We start from the raw sequence: 27,894 nt of genomic DNA, 5'->3' as shown, positions 1-27,894 counted from the left end.
TGTGTGTGTGTGTGTGTGTGTGTGTGTGTGTGTGTGTGTGTGTGTGTGAGAGAGAGAGAGATTACTGAATTTATTCAGATTTAAATTCTTATGTGTTTCCCCTGTATCCAACAGCCCTCTTCCCTTCACTAAGAATAAATGAAGACTGTTTAAATTGTAGCTGGGAAACAATACCAATAGTGTTGAGTTACAAATTGTGGTAATTATTGGACCAACGTTTTTCCCCTTTTCTGTTTGCTTATCAGAAATCAATCAGTGTGGGAAATTTCTCTTAGGGATTTACCTAGGTAGGCCAAGATCTAAGCAGACAGTAAAAGAAATTCTAAGTTTGGGTTAATGGGTGGGTTCCTGCTCATTGTGTTTGCTCAGACAGGCCTGGGGAAAGGTTGATTCGCTCTGTTAATCAAGAGAAGTGATAATGAAAATTGATGTCTCTTTGACCAAGATTTGAGTGGCTTAAGTCAGGTACCCCATGACCTTCATTTTAAAATAGCCCCACACCTGTCTTTGTGTTAACCAGTCCAAGTTGATTGCCACCCATCAGGAACAGCTCCTCTTAGAAAGGCATATAAAGTATGACCCCACTGCCATTAGGGGATCTTTGGTCTAAGAGACACAGCCAAATGACCATCTTTTTATTAGTAACCTGCTGGCCTTGTTAATAAAATGATTAAACTCTCCAGAAACTATGTTTCTCGACCTTTTTAAACATCACAGTGATGGGAATACAAAGAAAGGTAAAAATAATTCCTGCCTTCAAAGAACTCTTGGTATTTAGGGGGAAGAAACATGCAAAGAATATATACAAACAAGATAGATACAGGATAAATTGGAGGTAATCACAGAGGGAAGGCTCTTTTTCTTATGACATAGTAGTATTCCAATTATATTTATGTGCTATAATTTGTCCAGTTGTTCCCAATTGATGGGCACCATCCTAATTTCCAGTTCTTTGCCCCTGCAAAAAGGGCTGCTCTATATATTCTGTACATGGGTCCTTTTCCTTTTTTTTTGATCTCTTTGGGGCTTTCTCCTCCCCCGCCCCCCCCTTTTTTTTGTTGATGTTTTGGTTCCGAAGGCCAAATATTGCTAAAGGCTAAAGGCTACTTTACTCTAAAGAGGTATCCTGAATTGAAATACTCATATCATTAGAAAAAAATTCTTAAGAGAATGAAATTAGGAGGTACCTTTTACATCTTTTCAGCATGGCTTACAAAGAACAGACCATTCCAGACAAATATTATTTCCTTTTCTGTAACAGGGTTACTTACCAGACTAGTAGAGCAGAGAAATACCATATAGATATGGCAAATCTTGATTTCATCTAAGCATTTGATAAAGTCTCTCAAGTGATCCTTATGGATAAAATAAGGATTTGTGGGTCAGTACAGTTTTGTGGGCTTGTAACCTGACTGACCAGGCCAAAAGAATAACTATTAGTGGGTCAGTGTCATTGTGGAGGGAATTCTACAGTAGACTGCTCTTAAGGATTGGTCCGTCTTTGACCCTATTCTATTCGATATTTTTATCAATGACTTAGATGAAGCTATCGATGGCATGCTTTTTAGATTTTAGGGTGATCTGAAACTGGGGGTATAGCTAACATTTTGTATAACAGGGTTCAAAAAAAATTCTTGACACACTAGAATTGTGAACAGATCAGTATGTTAAGGTCCTATGTGTTTGTTGGCATAGTAACTCCCAACACTTTAGTTTCTACTTATTTACAAATTAGAATTTTAGAGAGTTGGCATGAGGCTTAGAAAATTTAACTGATTTGCCCCTAATCCTAACACTAGTGAATGTTCTAGGCAAAGTGGGACCAGGTCTTCTTGACTCTGAGTCCATCATACTTTCTACTATGTCATACTGCCTTTTAGTCCAAGTTAAAAAAGATGGAATTTGGTGGGGTTTAATGTAAAGTCCTAAACTTGAGTACAAAGAATCAGCTGCACCAATACAGGATAGAAGATGTAGCTAGATATAGTTTGAATGTAAAGAATCTGAAATTTTTGTGGTTCAGAAGCTCACTAGGAGTCAGTGGTGTGGCAGTTCAAAGAGGTAACACAATCATATACTGCATTGAGAGGTCTAGTATCTAGAATAAAAGGTTTGATAATTCCATTATAGTCAACTCTGATCCAAACTACATTTGGATAATGTTTTGGGTTCCACGTGAAACAGCTGTGTGACATGGCTACCAAAAATGGTAACACAATCTTAGGTTACTTTATTAAAACTCTAGTATTGATAACAAGGGAGGTAGGAGTACTTGCTGTTCTCTTTCCTAGTCAGTTCTGGATCCCATGTTTGACAAACTGATGCTGGTCTAGAGAATGATGATCAAGATGGCGGGGGGTTGGGGGGGGCCTGGGGGAGTTGGGAGACCATGCCATCTAAAGATGTTTTGAAGGAGCTGAGTATATTTAGCCTTGAAAAATGACAAATGTTGGAGAGGATTTGGAAAAATTGAGACGCTAATGCATTGTTGATGGAGTTATGAACTGATCCAACCATTCTGGAGAGCAATTTGGAACTATGCCCAAAGCGCTATAAAACTGTGACCCAGCAATACCATTACTAGGTCCGTATCCCAAAGAGATTAAAAAAAAAAAAAAAAGGAAAAGGACCTATGCAACTCAAATATTTAGAGCAACTCTTTTAGAGATGGCAAAGAATTAAAAATTGAGCTGGTGTCCAGCAATTGGAGAACAGCTGAACAGTTTGTGGTGTATGATTGTTATGGAATACATTAAAGAAATGATGAACAGGAATCTCTCAGAAAAACCTAGAAAGACTTATACGAACTGATACAAAGCGAAATTAGCAGAATCAGGAGAACATTGTATATAGTAACAACAGTATTGCTTGATGATCAGCTGTGAACAGCTTAGCATTCTCAACAATACAATGATCCAAGACAATTCTGAAGGACTTAGGATGAAAAATGCTGTCCATCTCCAGAGAAAGAACTGATGGAGTCTGAATGCAGCTCACAGCGTACTTTTTTTTTTTGCTTTCTTTATTTTTGAGGGGTTTTTTGGTCTATGTTTTCTTTCACAACATGACTAATATGGAAATATGGTTTGCATGACTGCGCATGTAGAACTTATATCAAATTGCGTGCCTTCTCATTGAGGGGAGAGGAGAGGGAAGAAGGGAAAGAATTTGGAACTTTAAACTTAAAAAAAGAGCAAATGTTAAAAATTAATTTTAAAAGAAAATACTAAATAAATACATTTTTTTAAAAGAATATTTAGCCTTGAGAAGAGGGGGCTTAGGGGGATACATAATAATCATCTTCAAGTATAGGAAGGGCTATCATGCAAAAGAGAGATTAGGTTTATGCTTGGCCTCAAAGGACAGAATTAGGATCAATTAGATCCAGTTAGAATTGGAAGTTAGAGAGAGGCAGATTTGGGTTTGGGGAGGAAAGTGGTGCTCTAAACTCTAAAAAGTAGATAGCTATACAAAAGTGAAATAGAGTACCTCAGAGATAGTGGGTTTCTCTTGTCTTCAAGTAAAGATTGGATAGCCATTTGTTGGGGATGTGGAATAGGGCAGTTTTCTTTGCAAGGACTGGTTAGACCAGATGACCAGTGAGATCCCTTTCAACTTAAAGATTCTGTGATTCTTTGAAATGATGTATAGTTTAAATGATTTGGTACTGCTTTACTCTTAGGATGCTGGGGAACTTCAAAGAAAGAAAAGCAGTATGCTAGTCCTTGTAAATGATCATTTCTTTTCTTTTTTAAATTAATTTATTTTGAATTATCAACAATCACTTCCATAAGCTTTTGAGTTTTTGAAAATTTTCTCCCCCTACCTCCCCACCTCCCTCCCCAAGACAGTGCATAATCTGATATAGGCTATACATACACATTCCCATTAAACATATTTTTACATTAGTGATATTGTTAAGTAAGAATTAGAACCAATAGGAGGAAGCACCAGAAAGAGGAAACAAAACACAACAGAAGAAAAAAAATAGCAAATAGTATGCTTCAATCTGCATTCAAACTTCATAGTTCTTTCTTGTTTGTGGATGGCATTTTCCATCACGAGGCCTTTGGAAATGTCTTAGATCCTTGTATTTGCTGAGAAGGGTTAAGTTTATCAATATTAGTCATTGAACAACGTGGCTGTTACTGTGCACAACGTTCTCCTGGTTCTGCTTACTTCACTCAACATCAGACCATACAAGTCTTTCCAGGTTTTTCTGAAGTCTGCCTGCTCATTATTTCTTATAGCACAATAGTATTCCATTACATTCATATACCACAACTTGTTCAGCCATTCGCCAATTGATGGGCATCCTCTCAATTTCCAATTCTTTGCCACCACAAAAAGAGTTGCTATAAATATTTTTGTACATGTGGGTCCTTTTCCCTTTTGTGTGATCTCTCTGGGATATAGCCCTAGAAGTGCTATTGCTGGGTCAAAGGGTGTGCCCGTTTTTATAGCCCTTTGGGCATAGTTCCAAATTGCTCTCCAAAATGGTTGGATCTAAATGATCATTTCTTTAAGTGTTTTATATTGGCAGATAGGTGCTTTATTAGAAAGGCATATTGATGCTACTTGGATTTGTAGATGAGGAAAGTGAAAACACACCAAAGAATCTTGTGATACAAATCCAATTTTTAAAGTCTTTCTCACATTTGCCAGTGATATGCTACACTCCCCTTGGGAACATGGAGCCCCTGTTGGCACTTCCAATGTAGAATGACCGAGTAGCATCTGACTTTTGATTATGATGGATGGTGGCATTGACAATTCAGTATTTAAGTGAATCTGTGATCTTCCTTCTTGGGTACTACCTCTATTGGTGTAACTATATGCCTTCTCATTCCCTCCAATTTTTGTCCATGCCCTTCTTTAAGCCCCTTACTAGAGACCCACCCAACATGTTAGGAGCGTTCCTCTAGGCTTTATTTAAAATTTAAATGATACCAGTGCAGCACTTGTGCTGTCCACCCATTGGTATCTCTTGAGATCATGCCACATGACTTGCTCACCTCCCTTTCTGGTCATACATTTCCAGTGTTCTTTTGACTCTTCTTGTGCTAAGGTCACCCACCAGTCATTAGGACTGTGCTGCACACTTTTTGTGGTTGCAAAGAACTGGAAACAAAATAGATAGCCCATCCATCGGAGAATGGCTAAACTAATTGTAGTACATGAATGTAATGCAGTATTACTGAGCTATAAGTAATGACAAATATGATAAATATAGAGAAGCGTGGGAAGACTTAGATGAAGTGATACAGAGGGATGTAAGCAAAGCCAAGAAAATATACACAGTGACTACAACAGTGAAAATATAAGAAACAACAAATACCACCACAAAAGTCAGATGCGAATGTTGAAAAATTGCAAAAAACTCCATAGTCCCAAAGAATAGATATGAAAAGCTATCCCAATTCTTTGGGGGAGATGGGAGGTTCAGGGATGTGGAACAGTGAATATTTTTTCAGATTTTTTTCTTGATGTATTGATTATTATTTTCTCTTCCTGTTTTTCTTTTTTTAATTAAAAAAATTACTTGTTGCATGGGATGGCTCTCCTGGAGTTCTAAAGACAATATAAAAGCCAGAGTTATCAATAAAAATTTATTTAAATAAAAAGAACTGTGTTTCAGATTACTTAAAGTATTAGAGGCATTAAAGTTACAGGTGATCCAGAGGACATGTTGGGCACAAGTAAGCAGCAGCAAAATACATAGTTAAATTTAGCTACTGATGTTTATTAAAACTTGTATGTTTTATATTAAAAGTAGTATGTGCTGCTTTCTTGAAAAGGACTTTACCTGTCCCTCTTCTCTGTGTTGTCATGCTGTTCAGGGTTTCTGGCCAAATGCCTAGTTCAAAAAGTGTGCATTGACTTTTTCTTAATATACTTTGTAGACTGGTATTATAGGGTGGTTTGTGGATTATCTTCCCAAAGTTGTATATTTTTAACCACGGATATATATGATAGGAGCTGTAACAGTGAAAGTTAGTAATTGGATTTTTACTGGCAACTCCATTTTGCTTCCTCTTATACTGTTTTATTAAATTAAAATAGTTTTAATGGGTGGCCAGCAATATTGGATATAGAAGTGAAATAGACGAGCATTCATATTGTGAAATAGAAAATAAGCTATGAGTTCATTTAAAATTTTAATTGCTTCTAATTAAATAGATTGGTGGAGTGGTGAGAGAGAGGGAGCAAATGCAGAAATACTTGTCCTAATGTTTATTGATGACTAACCTGCCTCTTCAGTTTTGTATTCCCAATTCACACGATGCACAGAAGAAATTCGCCTAGCTACACTTTGGTATTAAATTGGCTGAAGTTTGATATCCAGTTAATAATTCTGTCATACCAGGCAGAGAGATTGGTATTTGTTAGCTGAAATGTGAAGAATGAACAGTCTCAATTTGTGTTAAAGGGTCTTTGATGGCATTGGATCATGTATACTCTACAAAGAATCCATTGTTGAGAGAGACCAGAAGTGCATTAAAGCTCTTGAAAGGTTAAAATGTGGATCAGCCTTCTCTAGCATGTAGTTTTACCCAGAAAATCTGTTTGAGCTAGTACCAGTGTTCTGGTACCAGTAAGTTAAATTTATTTGATAGAGATGGATTGACAGAGGTAGAAAAGATGGTTAATACTTGGAGGATACCAAAAAAAGATCCTGAGCGGTTGGAGTGATGGGCCCAAACTACCAATAAGAAATAGAAAGATAGTTATTCTTTACATTAAAAATAAGCTTCAGAAGTACAGAATGGGGAACATCTGGTTTAACAGCTGGGTTACAAGAGGGATGCCTGGGGGTTTGAATTGCAAAAAAAATTGAGTTCAGCCTTGAGCTACATAAATACAGCTACAGTATCCAGATCAAAGGAGTTAATAGTTCTGTTGTGTTCTCCAGTAATCATATCACAAGATTGTGTTCTCCTCCAAGAGATGACTTTTAGGAAGGCCATTAGCAAACTGGAGTGCATTCAAAGGAGAGTGGACAAGATGGTGAAGTATCTGGAAATTCACAAAATGTTCAGCCTGGAGAACAATGAAAAATTGGGACTGTTTGGAAGGTGGGAGAGGGATTAAGTTATTTTATGAAAGTGGAACTGGAGCCAATTGATGGACAGTTTTCAGAGGTAGGTTTCTGCTTAGTAAAGGCAAGAACTTTCTTAAAAATTAGAGCCGTCCGAAAATAGAATTGGACTGCCTTGTTAGATAATAAGCTCCCCCTCACAAGAAGTGGTCAAGGTGGATGAATTGCCTTGGATTGATAAGAGTATAGAATATATATTGGATTAACCCTCTTCTAAAGAGCTTCATCTTGATGACGTAACCAACAACGGTCTTGGCCCTTCATTCTTTCAGTATTCAAACCTCACCAAGAAGGAAGAAGGGCAGCTAAGGTAGCATAGTGGATAGAGTACCAGGCCTGGAGTCAGGAAGATGCCTCTCTTCCCAAATTCAAATCTGGCCTTCAACACTTACTGGCTGTGTGACTCTGGGCAAGTCACTTAACCCTGTTTGCCTCAGTTTCCTGATCTGTAAAATGAGCTGGAGAAGGAAATGATAAATCACTCTCTCTTTGCCAGGAAAACCCCAAATGGGGTCACAAAGAGTTGGATGTGACTGAACAACAACGACGTGAAGAAAGAGAAGCTAGAGGAAATTGAGCATGAGAGTTCTACTATGGCCAGACACCAAATTTTCACTAGAAAATGTTTATATGACTGATTGATGACTGGCCTCCATATGTCTACACTAAGATGAATAATGTTGCATTGAAACCGTATAAAACAAATGCTCAGCAGTGACAGAGATAGGAAGTTGTTTGTCCTATCATACTGTCTCAAGAAACAAAGTCATATTTAAAGTAGGGGGTTCTTAATCCTTTTCTGAGTTAGGGAACCCTTTGGTAGTAGTGAAACCCGTGGACTCTTTCTCAGAATGTTTTTAAATGCACGAAATAAAATATGTAAGATTATAAAGGAAACCAATTAAATTGAACTACAGTTATAAAAAAAATTTTTTTTTAATGTTCATGGGCCCCAGGTTAAAAGCCTCCATTAAAAGGCATCATGTTTAAAAAAAGCACAAAAAAAACAACCAGAACTTTTAAAAAAGCAAAACAAATATCCAAACAACTATCCCAACGAAGTATGTTCTCCAAAGACTTAATAAAAAACATCTAATAATAACTGCAGTTGATAGTATATGGCACTTGCTACTTCTGTAGCTTACTGATTATTAACAGAAAGGAAAAACTCATCATACTCAAAGGCCAATCCTTTGGTATCCATCTTGTCCATTGTATCTTACCGTTTTTAGTCTCATTTTTATTCATGGTACTTGCTTTCTTTTTGGTCCTCCTTCCTTGACTCTCCATCATTTCCTACAGGTTTTTCTATGTTTATCTGAATTCTTCACACTGATCATATAACCCATGATACTACTAATAGCTAGCAGTTAAAAAGTGCTTACTTTATGCCAGGCACTGTGCTAAACACTTTGTGAACTTTATCTCATTTGACCCTCACAATATCCCTGGGAGGTAGATGCTATGATTATCTCATTTTACAGATAAGGAAACTGAGGCAAACAGATTAAGTGACTTGCCCAGGGTCACTCAGCTCGTAAGTATCTGAGGCTGGATTTGAACTCAGATCCTTCTAACTCTAGGTTCTACCTACTGAGCCACCCATCGGCCTCCTATCAACACACTCATTTCATTACATTCACAGACCACACTTCAGCCATTCTCCAGTGTTGGGACACATGTTTTGGTTTTGTTTTTTGTCATTGCAAACAATGATTCTGTAAATATTTTTGTACATAGGAGTTATTTTTTTTTCACATTGTTATAAACCTGGAAGGTGGGGAATAACATAAACTTAGTGGGCTCAGTAGATCAGAAGCTATGAACAGATGAATAATTTTCCAATACAATTCCTAATTGCTTTCCTGAACATTTGGACCAGTCCCTAGCTCTACCAGCAATAAGTTAGCACACCTGTCTTTCCATAGCCCATCAACATTGAATTTCCTAATTTTTTTTTCACCGTCTCTTGGAGCATTACTTTTTAAAAACCATTTCAGCTGTTTATTAGGTGTTGCCCTTGCCCATAGCCTCATGTAGCTGTGAGATTTAAAAAAAAATAATAAGATGAATTTCTGCTGACAGTCTAGCTTGTGAAGCAAAGCAATGTGTTATATATATATTTATATATTTCAAATGAGACTCTACCTGGTTGCATTCCATTTACTTTGCAGGTGGGAGCTGTTTCAAAGCACAGAGACACATTAATGCAGAGCTTATAAAACCAGAAAGGCAATTCAAAACGGCATATTAAAATTGTACCACTGTTTTTATAGCTCATTATTGGTTAACGTTAAAGCCCCTTTGAACTAAATCCTCACACAGTAGGATATCAAGTATTAAATTGAAATTTTCTTTGCATTTGGATTGTCTTCCAAATTAAAAATATAGTTTGGTCAAACTAATTGGATGGATACCCTCACTCGGACAGTGACACAAACTTAGAACTGTCCCCACCTCACGAGGTTGTTGAGAAGCTCAAATGATTTAATATTTCAAAAGCATAGGGCGTGGCACATAGTAGGCTCTATATAAATACTTATTCTCTTCCCTTCTCCATTATGTGGGAAAGAACTTTGGGATCATCTGCTCCCTTATTTTTACTGAATGAGTTTAACTGAATGACTTTTAACTAATTTTAACTTAACTCCCACATTTTCACTTATCTGACTGAAGCCCAAAGACTGAGTCAGTAACTTGCCGAGGTCATGCCCGGCCAGAAAGAATGATGGTAATGGAATTTCACAGAGTAGGAAACAACTGTATATTTGACTGCATACATATGTCATTCGATGAGCTAAACTGGCAGTCACAATGGCTTTGAGAATTGAGTTTTTGTTCAAATGGGAATTTCTGCTTCTTGTACTTCTCCCTTCCCCCTTTGTTGGAAAGGTTTTCTATCTGCTTTTGTATCAGGGCATTTCTAAGTATTGGAAAGGTCTTATCATCCAGATATTTTAAATGTGTTAAAAGTTGCTGAAGTGGCACCTTTGGAAGAAAAGCTGGAATGTTCAGAAACAGCTCTGACATTTTAAATGATTATGAAAGGTCAGGCAACCTAATCTCGGTGGTAGTAGGATAATCCTACTCAAACTAACTTTTGTGTAAATGCAGGTGTGATAATATGGGGATTAATATGTTATCGACTATATTTACTGCCCCAAATGCAAACATCCAAATGCTATAATCAGAATTCCTCCTTCTATTTTAAGTTACTTTTTAAATTCTAAAGTACATAAGGAATCTGATGCCTTTGGAATGTGACTTCCAGCAGTGCATAGCTCTGGTAGCTAAGGGTAAAGCTGATTACTTTGTCCATGAAGATTTAAAGGGATAATACATTTCCTTGCCTATATAGTACAGGGATGGAAGAGGGCAGGGTAGATAGTGTAGATCAGGGGTGGGGAACTTGTGGCCTTGAGGCCACATGTGGTCTTCTAGGTGCTTGGGTGCAAGCCTTTTGACCAAGTCTAAGTTTTACAGAACAAATCTTTTTATAAGGCTGTGCTTTGAGAGGTAATTTAAAATGCTAACCAAAGTTCTTCTCAGAGACAAATCTTAGGTCTAGTTTCCATTTAAATAAATGAGGAGGGGGGAAGAGAAAGACGTAGAAATAATTTTAAAGCTAAAAAAGTGCAGCAGTAAATCACATATTACACGTTAACTTGCCCAGTATTTCATCATAAAACTCATTACCTTGCCCTTTATACTGCCAAATCTTGTGGGCTTTACATAGTGCTTTAGTAACGTTTATAACCAGAATTGATAAGCCAAGTTTTAAAATGTTTTTTGCTGAGTTAAGGAGTTATTCATCTTCTCAAAACTCTTCTCTCTACATTTGGCATTATCAGTTGAGAAGGCGTTTGAGTTTAGGGCTCATTATGTCCGACTAGGTCATAGATATCTAGAACTGGAAGGAAGGTGTCTTGGACTATAGAATCCAGTCTCTCCATTTTAAGGATGAGGAAACAGGCCCAGGTCACGCAGGTGAGTAGTAGTAAGTGGCAAGGCCAGAACTTGAACTAGTGTCCACATTATTCCAAATTCAGTGCTCTTTTTTTCCTTCCGGGTCAATGTGTCTCAATTTAGAGCAGTTAGTAATTCAAGCTTTCAGCTGAAAATTGTTTATGAGGAGGGTTTATGTCATATGGCCTAGTTTGGGCTTCTCATTCATACTAGAATATAGTTTTCAATAATCATTACTAACTTTCAAGTTTAGGTGTTTGAGATTTTCTCTTGGTGTGTGTGGGGGGGAAGAGTTAAAGGTCTTTTTTGTTTATTTGTTTGTTTCTTACACTATTATAGTCATAACAGTTAAACAAAATCAAACTATTCAGGACAGAAACTTTGTGGCCTGATCTGACAGACTACGGAACAAGCTGTACTTGTATACATGCCTCTAGTGAGAGGAGGAAAGTTTGTTTCATCATTTTACCTCTGGAGCCAGTGGCTTTGATTCTTTTCATTTATCTTGTGGTAGTCACTATGTATTTTGTTATAAAGTTTTGTTTTCTTTGATTTGGATTCATTCAGTTCGATTCAGTAAGCTTTTCTTTTTTTTTAATTAATTAATTAATTTTTAGTTTTCAACATTCACTTCCATGAGATTGAGTTCTAAAATTTCTCCTTCCCTAAGTCAGCTTTTCTTAAGCACCTACTGTGTGTCAGTGATTATACCATGCACTGAGGATGTACAGAGTCAAAAAATGAAACTCTTCCTGCCCTCAAAGAGTTTGCAGAATTGTTTAAGTTCATGCAAGTCTTACCATGTTACTTGGAACACTGCCCATTTTGTTGTTTCTTATGACGTGGTATTTCATTGCATGCTTGTGTCTTTTTTCAGCCACTTTCCATTTGAAGGCCCACCCATTTGTTTTTATTTTTGGCATATTTGAGGCATTATTTTTGCCTCTTTGGTGTAGCTATTCAGAGACTGCTGGGTCAAAAGATAGGAACATTTTAATAACTTTTCTCCAGTTTGCTTTTTAAAAATTTTTTAATTTTTTTTTTGCTTTTTTTTTTTTTGGTGAGGCGATTGGGGTTAAGTGACTTGCCCAGGGTCATACAGCTAGTAAATGTCAAGTGTCTGAGGCTGGATTTGTACTCAGGTCCTCCTGACTCCAAGGCCAGAGCTCTATCCAGTGTGGCACCTAGCTGCCCCTCAGATTGCTTTTTTTTTTTTTTTAAAAAGATTTCCCTACATCAGGTTTAATCAGCCTTTTTATGAAACAAGGTTACTTGTTTTTGGCTTTATGAATATTTTATTTTATTTTATTTTATTAGCATTTTTCTATAGGTTAAATTTATTCTTAATATTTTATAGGTATAAAAGATCTGTGGCTTGCAAAATGTTGGCAAGTGGTCAGAGGTCACTGACTCAGGATCACAATTTTTCGCTAATAGGATTGAGCTCAGAGTTCTTACTTTGTTTTTTAACAAAAGCAACAGTGAATTAGCATTTATTCATCCAGTTTCCTAGTCCCTTTGACCAGCACGAGTCTGTCAGTCAGATGGTAGCTAACTCAGGTTGGTTGTCAGATCTATGGCAGGGAAATAGGGTGAAGGTTACCGGCCTCTTCACCATGACCTGCAACCAGCTATAATAGCTAAACAATTTTAAAAAATCTGTGGGTCCTCAATTTTTTTTATTAGATTACTCACATTTGGTGGTGCAAGTCTTCCCATTTTGAATTCTTTTATTTCCCAGAACTGTGATAATGTAAGTGTTAGATCAAAGACACTGAGTCCAGTGAAAAAGGGTAATTTTAGCCAAATGAAGCAAGCAGAGCCAACAATATACATATTGTACATTGTGGTGAATATATACATAACAGTGTACATGGAAAGAACTATGGGGGAGGGGGTTTGAGAGGCAGAGGTAATAATAGGTTTGCAGCTGAGGATATGCAAAAGAATTTGAAGTTTGGGGGAAGGTTAGGAAAGGTTTCTTATAGTACCTGGTACCCACCTGAGTGTGCTTTGAAGAAAACTGGGGTTCTAAGCATTAGAAATGAGGTGAAAGCCCATTTCAGAAATGAGCGACAGCCCATGCAAAGTCATGGAAGGAAGGAAATATGCATTTATTAAACATTTACTATGTGCCAAGCACTGTGCTACATGCTGGGGATGGGGTGTGTGTGTGTGTGTGTGTGTGTGTGTGTGTGTGTGTGTGTGTGTAAGAGAGAGATCTATATATATAAATCTTTGTTTTTGCTTGCATATAGATATGTCTTTGTAGCTATGTATATGTAGATCTGTATATATATATTGATATGCAAACAAAAAGAAAATCCTTGCCCTTCAAGAGCTTGCATTCTAGTGGGGGGAGATAATATATGAAAAGGGGGAGAAAAAAAGGCGTAGTGAGTAGTAGAGTTGAAGATAGCCAGGTTGGAAGCATGGTTTCAAAGTTCAGACACCTGGAACAGGGCTGGGAGAATAATGAAGGCTGGCTGGGTGCCTCCACAAAAAAGGAATGGAAACAAGAGATGGAATGTAGGATTGGGGAGGAGAAAGGGGACATCAACTTGTAGGCCATTTTGACTGGAACCAAGAGTGGGTGTAGGAGAGTAATACAAAATAAGACTGGAAAGGCATCTCTGTAGACCTGTTTAGTGTTTTTGATATGACATATGTTATATTCATCAGTGTATATATTTTAGAAAATCAGAGCTAATGCACTGTAATGAATCCTAGAGTAATTAAAGTATGTTCACTTCTGCTAGTGCCAATTTGGGTATTGAAATGACCCCCGAAAATGGGGTCTTACTAATTAGAATTAGATATTCATCCTTATTAGGGGGTCTGTAGCTTAAGGAACCTAAGATGAGCAGACCCCACTAAACCATTACAAGCAAATAAAAATGGGACATTAAAATCCAGGATCTGTCTAGTGTTGATCTCAGTTCTGACAAATTGCTTAGGGTAATTTTACATCTACTGGTATTTCAATCTCAAATTAAGTCCTTGGTTAACTCTCATGTGATGGAAACCAGTGATTTACTTCCTTGTGTTACAAGTGGAGATAAAGGCTTGACTGACCTTGACATTAAATTCATTTTTTTTAACAATTTACTTTATAACCACAAGTTTGGGGGTTAGTTGTCATTTCAACTTTGGTGAAAGTCTACTAGGATTATTTCCTTTTCCAAAAAAAAGCCCCCGAGACACGAAATTTTCTGTACACTCAGATATACATACACCAGCACTTTTTAAATCTTTGTCCAACTCGGGAACAATTTATCCCTGGCCCCATGTTCAAATGACCAGATGAGGATTGGCCCTTTTTATTATTCTGTCCCTTTCTGATTCCTCTAAATTTGGCTAATTATTTGTTAACCTAGTGTCTGGTTCCATGACAGGGACAGAGGGAATGGCATAGGGAAAGAAACGGGAAAATTCTGTTAGGTGCAACCTATAATCTGTCACTCTTGGTTTATGATGTTATGCATAATCTGGAGACTACTTTTGTTATTGCAGTATTTGACTTTGGGGCTGGTCTTTCCATTCTCATGTGTACCCTTAGAAATGTAATCAAAAGGGAGAAACCTGCTTTCTTACGGCTTCTAGACAGACATTTTGCAGCTGTTTTATTAAGTCACCATCAGTTTGCAGTGAAAAAAACTCAGAATTCCAACTGTAATCCATTGAAATGTTTAAAAATTTGTCTAGTTTTGCTTGCTAATAAATTTTGGTATGCTGTTTGAATTGTGGGCTTCAGATAGGAAAAGAAACATTAGAGGAAGTCTGGCTTACCTCATACTTTTTTTCTATGTGTAACAAGAACAACAGAGAGTTATAAGGGAACACAACTTAAAACCCCTATTTACAGTAATTCTATTTTCCTTAATGTGTGGAAAAAATTATCTTTCAATGCTCAGAAATGTGAGACTTGAGAATGTCAACTCCTTGTGAGCAAGGAGTATTTGCCCTTTTATTTCCAGCATTTAATACAGAATCTTGAATAGAGTAGGCTCTTAAATAAGCATTGAGTTGAATTGAGAACCACCATTTGGTCCCCAGGTTGTCATCAAGGAGCAGTGGATCCAGTTGAGCTAAATCACTGTCCCTACCATGTAGGAAGCCTCCTCCTCTGAGAACTCTGGTATATGTCTTACATGTTCCTAGTTATTCAGATGTGAGCTCCTTGAAGGTTGGGACTCTACTTTTGCCTTTCTTTGTCTCTCTGTCCACTTACATGGTGCCAGATTCATAGTGGGCACTTAATAATGCTTGTTGACTGACTGGCTCAGAGACTGTTGCATTAAGGCCTTTTAGCCTGGAAAAAAAAAATTAGTGACCTCATAAATGGAAACTGAAATTGAGCCTTGCTTTAGTTCTGAGGGCCCCAAACCCATAGAAACTGCACACTTGCTCCCCCTCCCCTCCTTAGCAACCTTTGTTCAGAGTACACAGGATTAAAATTACCCAATCAACTGCCAAAACTGAGTGGTGGGATCTGCTTCAAGTTAGAGAAACTGAGCTTCCAAACTTGTCTAGACAAGTCATTTTTCTAAATTAATTTGCTCCCTGGGTGGTTCCAGGAAAAGAAACAATGCTTTATTAACCTCTGCTTTCAGACTTTTTAATCAGTTTTTGGAAAAGCAGCTTTGGTCTAGCTATGAATGTGTTTTCTTAGAGTGAAGTGATGGCAACTTGGAGTCCAAACTTTGTGTGTGTGCCAACTTGGTATTATCATCATCAAGTGTCTTAGTGCGATTTCTGGATACGTTTTGTAATTTATATTGAAGATAGATGTTTGGGAAGGGCATAGCACTGCTGTGGTAGTGTCAAACACCTCCACCAAACCTTTATCGAAGGCCAGGGGTGGGCTGAAAATCAAGTCCTTGGTTAATGTACTTTTCTCTGGTTTGTATTTCAGATCAATGTCCGTGTTACTACCATGGATGCAGAGCTGGAGTTTGCCATCCAGCCCAACACTACTGGGAAGCAACTCTTTGACCAGGTGAGTTACCTGCATGCCTTTATGAGTCTGAAGGGGAGAACTTGGATTTCACAAAATGAACATGTTTCTCTTTCCTGCTAAACTTATTACATTCATGGATAGGAGGTGTTTTCTATTTAAAGATTTCTACACACACACACACACACACACACACACACATATCATTACACCATACATATATGCATATACACATGTAATTACTCACGTATACATATACATAATTATACGTGTACATATACATACATACATATATATGTGTGTGTGTGTGTATATATATATATATATTTTTTTTTTTCCTTCTTCCACAAAGAAAGCTAACATTATGGTCAACTCTGTATGGTAACCTATAGGAACAGCAGATTTAAGAGGCAGGTTAAGCCCTGGCGTGCTTACTGACTGCAAGAGTCAGTATGCCCAAAGAGAATTTCTACTCACTCTTAGACTCTCCATGGTGGAACAGGGTTTTTTCAACTGAGTTTGAAAATGCATGCTCCCTTCACAAACCAGCCTGCCCTCCTCAACCTGATTCACCTAGAGCAGGACTCCTGAGCCTGGATTTTGTCACAGACCACTTTGGCAGTCTGGAACTAGCTTGGAATAAGGTTTTTAAAACATAAAATACACAAGATTACAAGGAAAACTGATTATATTGAAATTAAGGTATCAAAATAGTTTTTTTTAAATTGTGATATAGTTCATGGACCCCCTGAACTCTGGACCACAGTAGTCCAAATAAATGACAACAGACCTGAAGCTTCCAAGGAGAAGTAAAGCATCTCTTTAATCTAACACATTTGAATCCATTGGTTTCCAAGCCATTCTCTAGCCTCTTCCAGTCTTGCATGTACCACGTCTGTTGTTAAATTCAGCAAACATTTATTAAAGTATCTTCCATGGCAGGAGTACTCTGCTAGAAAATGAAGGAAATGGCATGAGAAATCATTCCTTCATGGAGTTTAGGACATAGTAGGGAGAGATGAGGCCCTGACTTTGATTAGTATAACAAATAGCCATACTTAAGTGCTATTGAGAGAGTACAAATCATAGTGTTTTGTGATGTCCAAGAGGAGAAGGTTTTACTGATAGAATAATCAAGGAATGCTTACTGGAGGAGATAGGAAAAATTTTTTTTAAATTAAAAAAAAAAAGAATGGGTAAAAATGGCAAGATTAAGCATTCTAAGCATGAGAAGTAGCATAGAGAGCCGTAAGGGGAAGAAAAGAGAACATAAGGTAGGCAGAAAACCTGGTGTGGCTGGAGTGCAGTATACATAAAGGGAAAGAGGTCTTAGATAAGGTTGGAAAGGAAAGATGATTCATGAGATGGTAGAGGATCTTGAATGCTAAATATGTCTGAACTTTACTCAGCAGAAAGCCATTGAACGTGGACAGTGCCATAATGTGACTTACGTCCAAGGAAAATTAGTCTGTCAGTGATGTGAAGGGTAGTTTAGGGGGGTAAGAGTGTAGGCAGACAAGGAATACCTATTAAGAGGCTACTATGATAGTTTAGTTGGGTAAATTATGATCTTCCTCACTTAAAAAAAGAAAAAAGGTGGAAAGTCCGACAAACAGGTAAACTTTTAAAATGCCTTCACTGTTTACCTATGTCTTAGTTGATAAGCTTCCTTTGGAAAATAGTGACTTCTCTGGTGTTGGAGGTCTTTAAACAGACATCGAGCGGCCACTTGTCAGAGAAATTGGAGATGAGATGAATGATTTGGGCAAGAGTTAAAGTGGATGACTGCTGAGGTCCCTTCTCTCACTAAGACTCTGTGACACAGTCTCATTGAAGCATTGATTTAAAGCTGGAAAGAGGCTTAGATCATTGAATCCAGCCCTTTCATTTTGTAGAGCTTAACTATTTTTAGGAAATTAGGAAATTTATATGAAATATTTCTAGGAAATTATGAATCCAGAAGGTTCCATGACATCCATATGTTATTGAGTATGAAGTAACAGCTGGGATTCAAACCTAGGTTCTCTGACTCCAAATTAATTTTCCTTCACCTAGACCATGTTGCTTCCAGCCCTTTCTGGTAGTTTATGTATATTGGTGCTCGATTTTTTAAAAAAAATTAATAATGGGGCAGCTAGGTGGTGTAGTGGATAGAGCACCGGCCCTGGAGTCAGGAGGACCTGAGTTCAAATCTGGCCTCAGACACATAACACTTACTAGCTGTGTGACCCTGGGCAAGTCACTTAACCCCATTGCCTAACCAAAAAAAAAAAATTAATAACGTGATTGACGTTCTTGTGGTGCTTAGGATTGAATGGCTTGGGGATACTCTGATACCTCCGAAGGCAGTGTGGTCTACTGAGAAGAGCACAGAATTTGGAGTCAAGAGACTTAGCTTTTGGTCCTGGTTCTCTCACCCAACCTCAGGCAAATCTTTGCACCTCAGTTTCCTCTTCTGTAAAGAAGGAAAATAATATATTTCATTACTTCACAGGGTCATTGTGAAGACCAAATGAGATCATCCATTGCCAAGCGTTATTCAGATGGGAGCTTAGCAGTAGTCAACTATGGCATGGTGGATAGATAGAGCTACATTTATATAGCACCTGCTGTATACCAGGTAGAGAAGGAAATGGCAAACCACATCAGTATCTTTGCCAAGAAACCCTCAAATGGGGTCATGAAGAGTCAGACAAAACAGAAATGACTGAACAACAACAAAGACTATGTGCTAGGTACTCTGCTAAGCTCTTTACAAATATGATCTCATTTGATCATCACAGAAACCATGAGAGGTAAATGCTATTATTATTCCCATTTTACAGTTGAAGAAACTGAGGCAAACAAGGTAAGGGACTTGTCCAAGGAAGGTCACATCTAGCAAGTGTCCGAGGCTGGATTTGAACTCAGGTCTTCCTGACACCAAGTCCAGAGCTCTATCTATGCCATCTAGCTGCCTGAAAGAACACTGGACCTGATTGTCTGTGAGAATACTGGACTTCAAGGTAGTCCTGAGTTTGAACCCTGCTTCTGATACTTAATAGCTATGTGACCTTGGGCGTGTCAGTTAACTTCTTTTGGCCTCAGTTTCTTCATTTGTAAAGTGAGGATAATAATAGCACTTATGTAGATTAGACAGTTGTTATGTGGAGCAAATGATAAGGTGATGCATTTTGCAAACTTAAAGGCATAGATAAGTGTTAACCCTTTGCAGGGTAGTAATACACATCTCTGATGGTCATGAGCTGGAGAGAACTGATATAGTAGGAGCAGAATTCCCCTCCCATAGCCTCAGCTGTAAGAGGAGAGACCATGGTGGGCGTGGTCACTCTGGTATTCCTTGCATTTCCTATTCAGCCTCCAAGAATGGCCGTGGTGCTTCCTGGCACCATTTCTGTGTCCCTAAGAAAATTGATCTCCATGGATGGCCCAGCACGTCCCTTCTGTTCACGTTTGGGACAGTTTCTAATTTCAAGATCCTTATGCTTGAGTAACTGTGAATAGAAGAAATGGTGATTTAGAGAGAGTAATTTAAAGGTCTGCTTCTTGCCTTGTGCACTTTGAAATTACTATGTTAGCCAAATATTCTCCTTCTCTTCCCCTTGTTCCAAAATAATGGCAAATCTGATCTAATCTTACTATTTTAATTTCAAATTTTTTTCTTGTTCTAAGAGTGATTGTAAAGTGTTTACTTGCTTCTCGTTTGGTCCTACTCTTTATGTTAGAAGTAAAAATACATTCTGCCTCCTTGTTAAAATTAGAGGCATTAACTAGTATTGATACTTCAATGGTTTCATTTTTCGTGACCTAACTTTTTTTCTAATTTCTTTCAAAACTACTTTACCGGCTTCTAACAAAAAAGACTGTATGTAGAATGCCTTTTAGCTGTCTAGGCAGACATGACTGAATAGTGTTCATTCTTGCTAAAAGTTTTGCCAACACGTTTTAAATGACCTTTTCAGATGGGTTTGGAGGGGTAGAGCCAACTAGGTCTGGCTCTAATTATGTGGTCTGTAGTGCCTTCTTTTTCATTATTGTGTTTGTCTTGTTTCCATTAGAAAAAACAACAACAACAACAACAACAACCTAGAGCTTCCCTTCATTTTTTTTTACCACATTACCCTAGTATCACCCTTGAATTAGTCTCTTAGGCTGTTTTCTGCCTTTAGCAGATGACTAATGATGGCCACTGCATGTATCATTGAAGTATCCAGGTGCATGGTCATTCTGGATGTCGTTGTGCTCAGTCAAGTATGTCCAGAGACCGGTCTTACTCCCTGGCCATCTGCACATGCTGCCTCCTTCTCCCTTGACAGTGTGGTACATGTCCACACTGATGTAAACATACCCAATAGAAAATCCCGTTTGGCTTTCAAAGCCCTTCATAATCTAGCCTTGCCACCTTTCTAGGCTTCCCACGCCTTTCCCAACCATCTCCTCCAGAATCCAGTGACATTGCCTTGCTGTGTTTCTATACAGTGTGCTGTGTTCCAGCTCTGGGCATTCATGCCTGGAAATCTGTCCTTCCTCATAAATGCCTCTCGGCTTCTGTAGCTTCGTCCCGGTCTCAGCTGAAGCTACACCTTCTGCACGAAGCCTTCCCCAGTCCTCCTTAATCTTAATGCCCTTCTTCTGAGATTATCTCCCATTTATCCCATCTTTATTTTGTCTTGTATATCCCATTAGCACAGTTTCCCCCATTAGATTGTGAGCTATGAAAGCAGAGACAGTTTTTTGTCTTTTCTTTGTACCCCAACACTTAACACAGTGCCTGGCACATAGCAAAAGCTTAAAAAATGCTTATTGACTTGTGTATTTATTTTGCTCTCTTCTTAAAAATAGAAAGGGGAGAGATCACACTTTGTCCATTGCACTCAGATTTAGCAGACTTGGTTTCATCTAGTCCTGTCACTATTTCCTTTCCATCTTTGGGCCTCAGTTTTCACATCTGTAAAATGAGGGGGGATAAGGCTAGGTGACCTTTCAGTTCCCAGCTACAGCATTCCATGGTTCTTTATCACTGCCCAACTTCCTTCTGTCTTCTTTATCCAAACAATGGGAATATCATGCTTGAGTCTGTTTTAAGCTTGTGAAAGAGAGAGGGCAGGGAAAGAGAATCTCATTTTACAACAGTGGTAGAGAAAATTAATTCCACCAGTAAGTAGCAAACCCCAGAAGGGGTTAGTCCAGAATCCAGTAATGGCACAGGACCAGATATACCGGACACAAAAAATAACTCTTGTCATCTTGTGTGTTTCTGAAATTTGTGCTCAGAATAGAGAGGGGTCAGGTGTGGAGAAGTGATGGAACCAGTATCAGTGTGCTTTCCACTCCACCTTCTCTCCAAGGTCCCTTTTGGCTCTAAACCAAGGATAGAACTGTGGAGAGTTTTTAAAAGTAGAAAAAATAAACATTGAGAGACTGGGGGCAGTGTATTATGAAGGACAAAGCACTAGAATTAGAGTCCTAAGACTTGGGTTTAAATCCTAACTCTGCTTCAGTTATCTTACGTGTAAAATAAAAGGGGGTGGGTTTGGACGAGATGGCTTTTAAGATCTAAATCCAACCCTAACTCCATAGTTCCAATTTGAGAAATTATTTTTTATCACTTTTACTGAAAGGTAATGAAGTTTAATTTTCTTTTTTTAAGGCATCTTCTAACTCCATCATTCATGACTTTCTACTGTCTGTAGCTGAATCTAGACAGCACAGAGAGATTTGCTTGGATTCCATGCCTATAGAAATCGCATTCTAGTGGTTCATTTACTTTGCTCACTGGGCTGCTGAAGCTTTTTATTATGATAATGGTTTCTGAAACCTCTTTCAGAATTCAAGAACTGCATAGTGGCCTGATTGGCTACCGTGGAACATTCTTTTGTGGCATTCTGGTATTGAGTGCTGAACTACACACTTACCTAGATAGAGGTCTGCAAGCAATTCTCTTAATCTTTAAATCTCTAGCATTTACATAATTCTTCAAGGTTTGCAAAGCATTTTACAGATGCTATCTTATTTAATCCTTATGAGCTAAGTACTGTTATCATCCCTATTTTACAGATAAGGAAACTGAGGCTGACAGGTTAAGTGACACAGCTAGTGAGTGAATGAGGCAGGATTTTAATTCAGGACTTTCTTATTCTAAGCCTATTCCTTTATACTACCTCGCTGTGAGTGGCAGCCATAATTTCTTCACCTGTACAGTGGGGGTCCTAATGCCTGACGCAGCCCACCCCTTGGTAAAATTGTTTATTATTATTATCATCCTCCTCTTTGTTGTAACAGTATCACTCTATGCTAGGCTGTACACATGCTTCGTGTTTCTACTTAGTCATGTTCCAAAATCCAGCCATCTCTTAAAATATTGCTGCCAAAATCTGTTGCAGACTCTAAGTCTCCCTTTTTATGAGCGTCCTATGAATATACGGCCTTAGTTATGAAAAAAAAATCCATATATCCCCGGGGCATGTACAGGTACAGCACTGGCTTCCTTTAGTGAATTCTTAAGGAATTGAATACTTAGACAGTTTCTGTTCTATTCCTAGTTTGAATGCTCTGAGCATCTTAGTTTATTGGGTGGTATAGAGGAGGTCTAGAAGCCTGTGCTAGAGGCCTCTGATATGTACCACACAGTTGGAAAGGCTGAATTCTAGCTAACCAGCCATCACCACATGGTCGTGATCTTGTCAGCCTCTGCTGCTCTTAAATATTATCTACTGAGTACTGGAAAGGTTGGAGTCTCTGTCAGAAGGAGTACCCAGAGCTGGCAGGATTACTGATTCTTCATTCATTCTTAAGGTATCTCTTTCCTTTCTCCCAATATTGCTAAAATATTACTGGAGAACAGGAATGAGGTCAGATAGAAAGGCATTGCCCCTTACAAAAAGGAGAAACCTCCTTACTAGTTTTATATTTATTATTATTGCTACTACTACTACTAATAACTAGCATTTATATAGCTCTTCAAGGTTTGCAAAGTTCTTTACAAATATTATCTCACATGATCCTCCTAATAAGGAAAGCAGGTGCTTTTGTTCTTATTTTATAGAAGAGGAAGCTAAGTAGATAAAGCTTGAGTGACTTGCCCAGGGTCACACAACTGTTAAGTGTCTGAAGCTAGATTTCAGCTCAGGACCAGTACTCTGTCCACTGTATGTCCTAGCTGTCCATATCATGCTTGTGATCACCCTACAGTGTCATGTTTTGCATGAGAGTCAAGTTGACCATTTTAATGCAGGAAATGTACTGTTGAGGGAAGGGACAGGCAGGGGCCAGGGGAGAAGATGGATCGATCTTGAAATAGAATATTCCTCAAAGAAGTTAGGTAAATGAATGTGTTAAGTGAAATTTATAGTATTCTGTACCCCAGGATACCAGATGGGTAACAAGTGTGCCCTTGTTCAGTGGCTACGGGAAAGTTTTCCCATCCAGGTCTCCAGTATTATGCTTTAACTTGTAGCTTGTCAACCTTGGACTCATCCCCAAAAGGAGTCATTTTAGTCATCTGAGGCAGATTTCCAGAAACGAATAGAAGCTGTACTATAGAAAAAGGCTTCTGTGGAACGGATGCCAACTTCTTCTTAGCTACTTGGAGCCCCCAGAGAGAGAATGTTGTCCAGATTTTCTTAACTCTTTTTTGGGTATTTTTGCTTCCAGTTTCTGCAAATCTTGATGCTTGTGGATTTAATTGATTTGAGGGAGAAGGTAGAATTTGTTTGACATTTGTCAAAAATAGGAGACAAGGTAATTAAAAGTGGGATTTTGCTCTGATTTTTTTTTTTTTTTAGAACATTGAGTCAAGGAAACTCTTGTTTTCTGGGAGTGGGAGGGACTGGGTGTTAGAGTAGAGGGAGAATATTATAATAAGCTTCTGAAATAACAGAATGGGAACTCCCTGACTCTGGGTTAGTAAGGTTTAGAATAACTTTTTTTTTTTATTCAGAGCTTACAGGAAGCTGGTGCATTGATTAGGCTTATGTATTTAGTATTTTTGAAATCACTCACAAGTATTGACTAAGTTCAGGGTCCATTTTATGTAAACCCATTTGTTAATTCATAGTTTCATTCTTTCATGAAGTAGATAATCTGAATTAGAAAAAATGTCTTGGGTGAGGCTAAGCAAACAACAGAAAGAGATAAAATTATACTCTGTGTGTGCGTGAGAGAGAGAGAGAGAGAGAGTGTAGAGGGGGTTATCACATAACTGCTACCCTGTAGTTTAAAAAAAAATGGGGCAGCTAGGTAGTGTAGTGGATAGAATGCCAGGCCTGGAGTCAGAGAAGATTCATCTTCGTGAGTTCAAATCTGGCCTCAGACACTTAATAGCTCTGTGACAAGTCACTTAAACTTATTTGCCTCAGCTTCCTCATCTGTAAAATGAGCTGGAGAAGGACGTGCCAAGCCACTCCAGTATCTTTGCCATGAAAACCCCAAATGGGATCACAGAGAGTCAGACACAACTGAACAACAGCAACAGAATTTTAAAAATAATCAACCCCAATATTGTAAGGGATAGACATTTACAAACCTCCAGAGGAGGAGAGAGAGTTGAAAGTATCTAGTATGTAAGCCCATGTAGTTAGTGTGGATGGTGAGAAGAAAATGAATAAGTAGGAAACCATATATGGTCTTTTAACTTGGACACTGCAGAAATTTACAAATGGATGTCCTCCACATGTTCATTAATATGGTTCTCAGGACGGTGTGATTGTTTCATGTATGTCTGTTAATAAATAATTCCGTTTTCATGTATAATTGATATCACAATTCCCTTCACAGTGGGTAGAGAAGGATTGGGAGGGAGAGAATTCAGAACTCAAAATTTAAAGAAAAATGAATGTTAAAAAAAAAAAGTTTGTTTTTTTTTAAATAGGATGACAAAAAAAAAATGCAGCCGGAACGGTCCTAAATTCAAACCGTGTGTGTTTTAATGGTGCATTTTCCTGGATAGACTCTTTCCATTGTAGAGCCAGCAGGCCCCTTAGGGATTCCAAACACCTCACTTTGCAGATGAGGAGGTGAAGCTGGGAGAGTAGAAGAAAACTTACCCAACATTCCACATACACAGCAGATGATTAGCAGAGTGAATCTCAATCACCATCTCTCAGTTTGTGGCGTGATCCTTTAGTTCATAAACTTGGGAGCTGGTACTGCAAAATCATTTTCCTTAAGAAGTAAGACTTTTCATTATAAATTTACAATAATTTCAAAATGCCTATTGACCTAATGGAATAGAGCGCATGCTTTAAAAGTGCTCTGTTTGATAAAGGAACTACCTTTGAGGTATGTCACAGAATCATGGGTTGTAGAGGACCCCTGAGGTGATGTTGTCGTGGTCTTATTCACCTCAGTCTTGTCTACAACATTTATAGTGGGTGGTCATCAAGAAGACTCATTTTCCTGAGTTCAAAATGGGCCTCAGATACTTACTAGCTGTGTGACCCCGGGCAAGTCACTTAACCCTGTCTGCCTCAGTTTCCTCATCTGTAAAGTGAGCTGGGGAAGGAAATAGCAAACCATTCCAGTATCTGCCAAGAAAACCACATAGACAGTACTGACATGCTGTGATCCACGAGGTCATGAATCAAACACGACTGAACAATAACACTTCTGAGCTAAGCATTTTTACAAAAATTATCTTATTTGATTCTCATAATCCTAGAAAGGTAGGTGCTACCTTCCTTTTACTAAGTTGGGGAAACTGAGGCAAATGAAGGTTAAGTGATTTGTCCACAGTGTCTGAGGCCAGATTTGAACTTCCTGATTCCAGGCCTAACACTCTATCCACTGCCTTTAGAGAGATGTCTAGACATCTAGGGGTAGGGAATCTGTGGCCTGGAGACCACATGTGGCCTTCTAGGTCCTTGGGTATGGCCTTTGACTGAGTCCAGATTTTACAGAACAGATTCTTTTATTAAGGGGATTTATTCTGTGAAGTTTGGATTCAGTCAAAGGGCCCCACTTGAGGACCTCGACGGTCACGTGTGGCCTTGAGACCCATCCCTGGTCTAGAGCCTTAAGAAGGTCTCACACATAGCCAACAAGAGTCAGAGTTGGAATTTAAACCCAGGTTTTCCTACCTTCAAGGTCCCTCTATCCACTGTGCCATCCTTTTTCTCAGAATGACAGAATTAAGATCCCAAAAGATCTTGACATGTTAGCTGCAAACCTACCAAGATGAAATTATTTAACAAGGATAAAATTTGTATACTTGTTCAAAAAACCGTATGGACAAGTATGGGGGGAGGAGGTGGGGATTTTCATAGTTAGGAAGTATGGAAGGAGATTGAACATAATCTTTGAAATCTGAATTTTTCTTCTTTTTCATTTTTGATTCCTATGAAATAAAAAAAATATATAACAGTCTAAATTCTGTGTCATAGATTAATCACTGCTTCTCTCACCAACCTTGCAACAGTGGATTTCTTTTTCTGTTTTATGTAAATTCCATGTAAAACTATAATGTTCTTTAAGAAAATGCTTTTGCTACTGAAATGGAGAAAAAGGCCCTTCTCTCCGGGCCTTAGTTTCCTCATCTGTAAGATGAGAGTGGTGGACAAGGTAACCTCTAAGGGCCTGTCCAACTCTAGCTTTTTATGAGCTTGGTCTACTTTGAACATCTGATTTCGGTTTAAAATGCAAATACCTGGTTTGGGACTTCTATCATCGTTAGATGGAGACTACTTTTTCTTTCACAACCTAAAAGAAACCACAAAATGTGTGGGGGTCCCCCAGAAAAAATGAGTAGCTTTTGAGATTGTCAGCATGTATTCAAAGCCTGGACTGACTGACCACAGATCATGTTTCCCAAATGTCTGTAAGTGGAATATGCCTTTAAGTCAGGATTAATCATTCCCCTCCTCCACACCGTGATATGAAGTTCCTGGCACTGGATGGTCATTATTTTCACAAACTAGTAACCCAGAAGCCAAAAATCTGCCTGTCACCCCTTGGTGAATATAAAACTTAAGCTTGCCTCTCTCCCAACCATCAGCATCACCACCCTGGAAATGTGCCACCATCTGTTTCCTGCCTTTCCAGACAATCACTTCTTCCCTTTCCTATCCTTAACTGTCAGATTCCTGGACCGAGTCATTGACAAGCAGAGTCACAACCAGAAACACACAAGGGTTTCTTAGACCAGTGTAGCGAGTGAGCCAGTCAGACTGATTATTCCCTTGGGAATGGGGCTAACTCTAGGAAAGCTGTATCATATGATGACAATCTGGTATTTCTGCCCATTTGGGAGAGACATCCCTCTATAATTGGCTTCTACATTTATATTTCCAGGTGGTTAAGACCATTGGCCTTCGGGAAGTATGGTACTTTGGCCTTCAATATGTGGATAATAAAGGATTTTCAACCTGGTTGAAGCTTGATAAAAAGGTAAATGAGGGTTAACTATTTACAGATTGTTAACCTGGGTGTGTTGGCTTGCTGATTTGACATTGACTGTTGATGAAGGCAACCTGAGCACGTTTTTTTTCTCCTTCTAGCCCTTCTCCTTTTCATTTGTCTAAAGCACTTTAAAAAAATTAGTCTTGCAGATTCCCAGTGAACCTGAAGTCCTGGGACCTAGGTACCTTAGGTATCTTAACTCCCTGCTTTCACTGAGTGGGTATGGTGTTTGATTATAAAATCATTATTTGACCTTGGGTTTGTTGGTTTGTTTTAATTAGAATGTACCAGAGAAACTAATTTGCTTCTGGGAAGATTAAAAAAGCAACAATTGGGTTTTTTTAAAGTGTTTTATAAAAGCATAATAACTTCGTGCCTCCTTTCTCAAGTTGGCTTAATTATGCTCAGGTGCTTAAGAAAAGTTGTTCTTATTTTTTAGCAGATCTGGGATAAAGTAAATTAAACATTAATATGAATT

General features: G+C 38.4%; 1 protein-coding gene across 2 annotated transcripts in view; it reads left to right on the top strand.

Moving 5' to 3' along the window:
• Positions 1-27,894, top strand: part of LOC114031459 (ezrin) — a 71,686-nt gene that overhangs the window by 20,166 nt on the left and 23,626 nt on the right. For both annotated transcript variants that reach the window (XM_027846526.1, XM_027846528.1), the window contains 2 exons: positions 15,981-16,064; positions 27,309-27,404. In XM_027846526.1, the coding sequence (XP_027702327.1) occupies positions 15,981-16,064; positions 27,309-27,404 (180 nt within the window). The remainder of the gene's footprint in view (positions 1-15,980; positions 16,065-27,308; positions 27,405-27,894) is intronic.

The sequence above is a fragment of the Vombatus ursinus genome, unplaced genomic scaffold, assembly GCF_900497805.2.
Source record: "Vombatus ursinus unplaced genomic scaffold, bare-nosed wombat genome assembly UNPS02015175.1, whole genome shotgun sequence".
In the NCBI taxonomy this organism is placed as follows: Eukaryota; Metazoa; Chordata; class Mammalia; order Diprotodontia; family Vombatidae; genus Vombatus; species Vombatus ursinus.
Note: the sequence above shows the minus strand (reverse complement) of the source record. Positions and strands in the feature narration are given on the sequence as shown.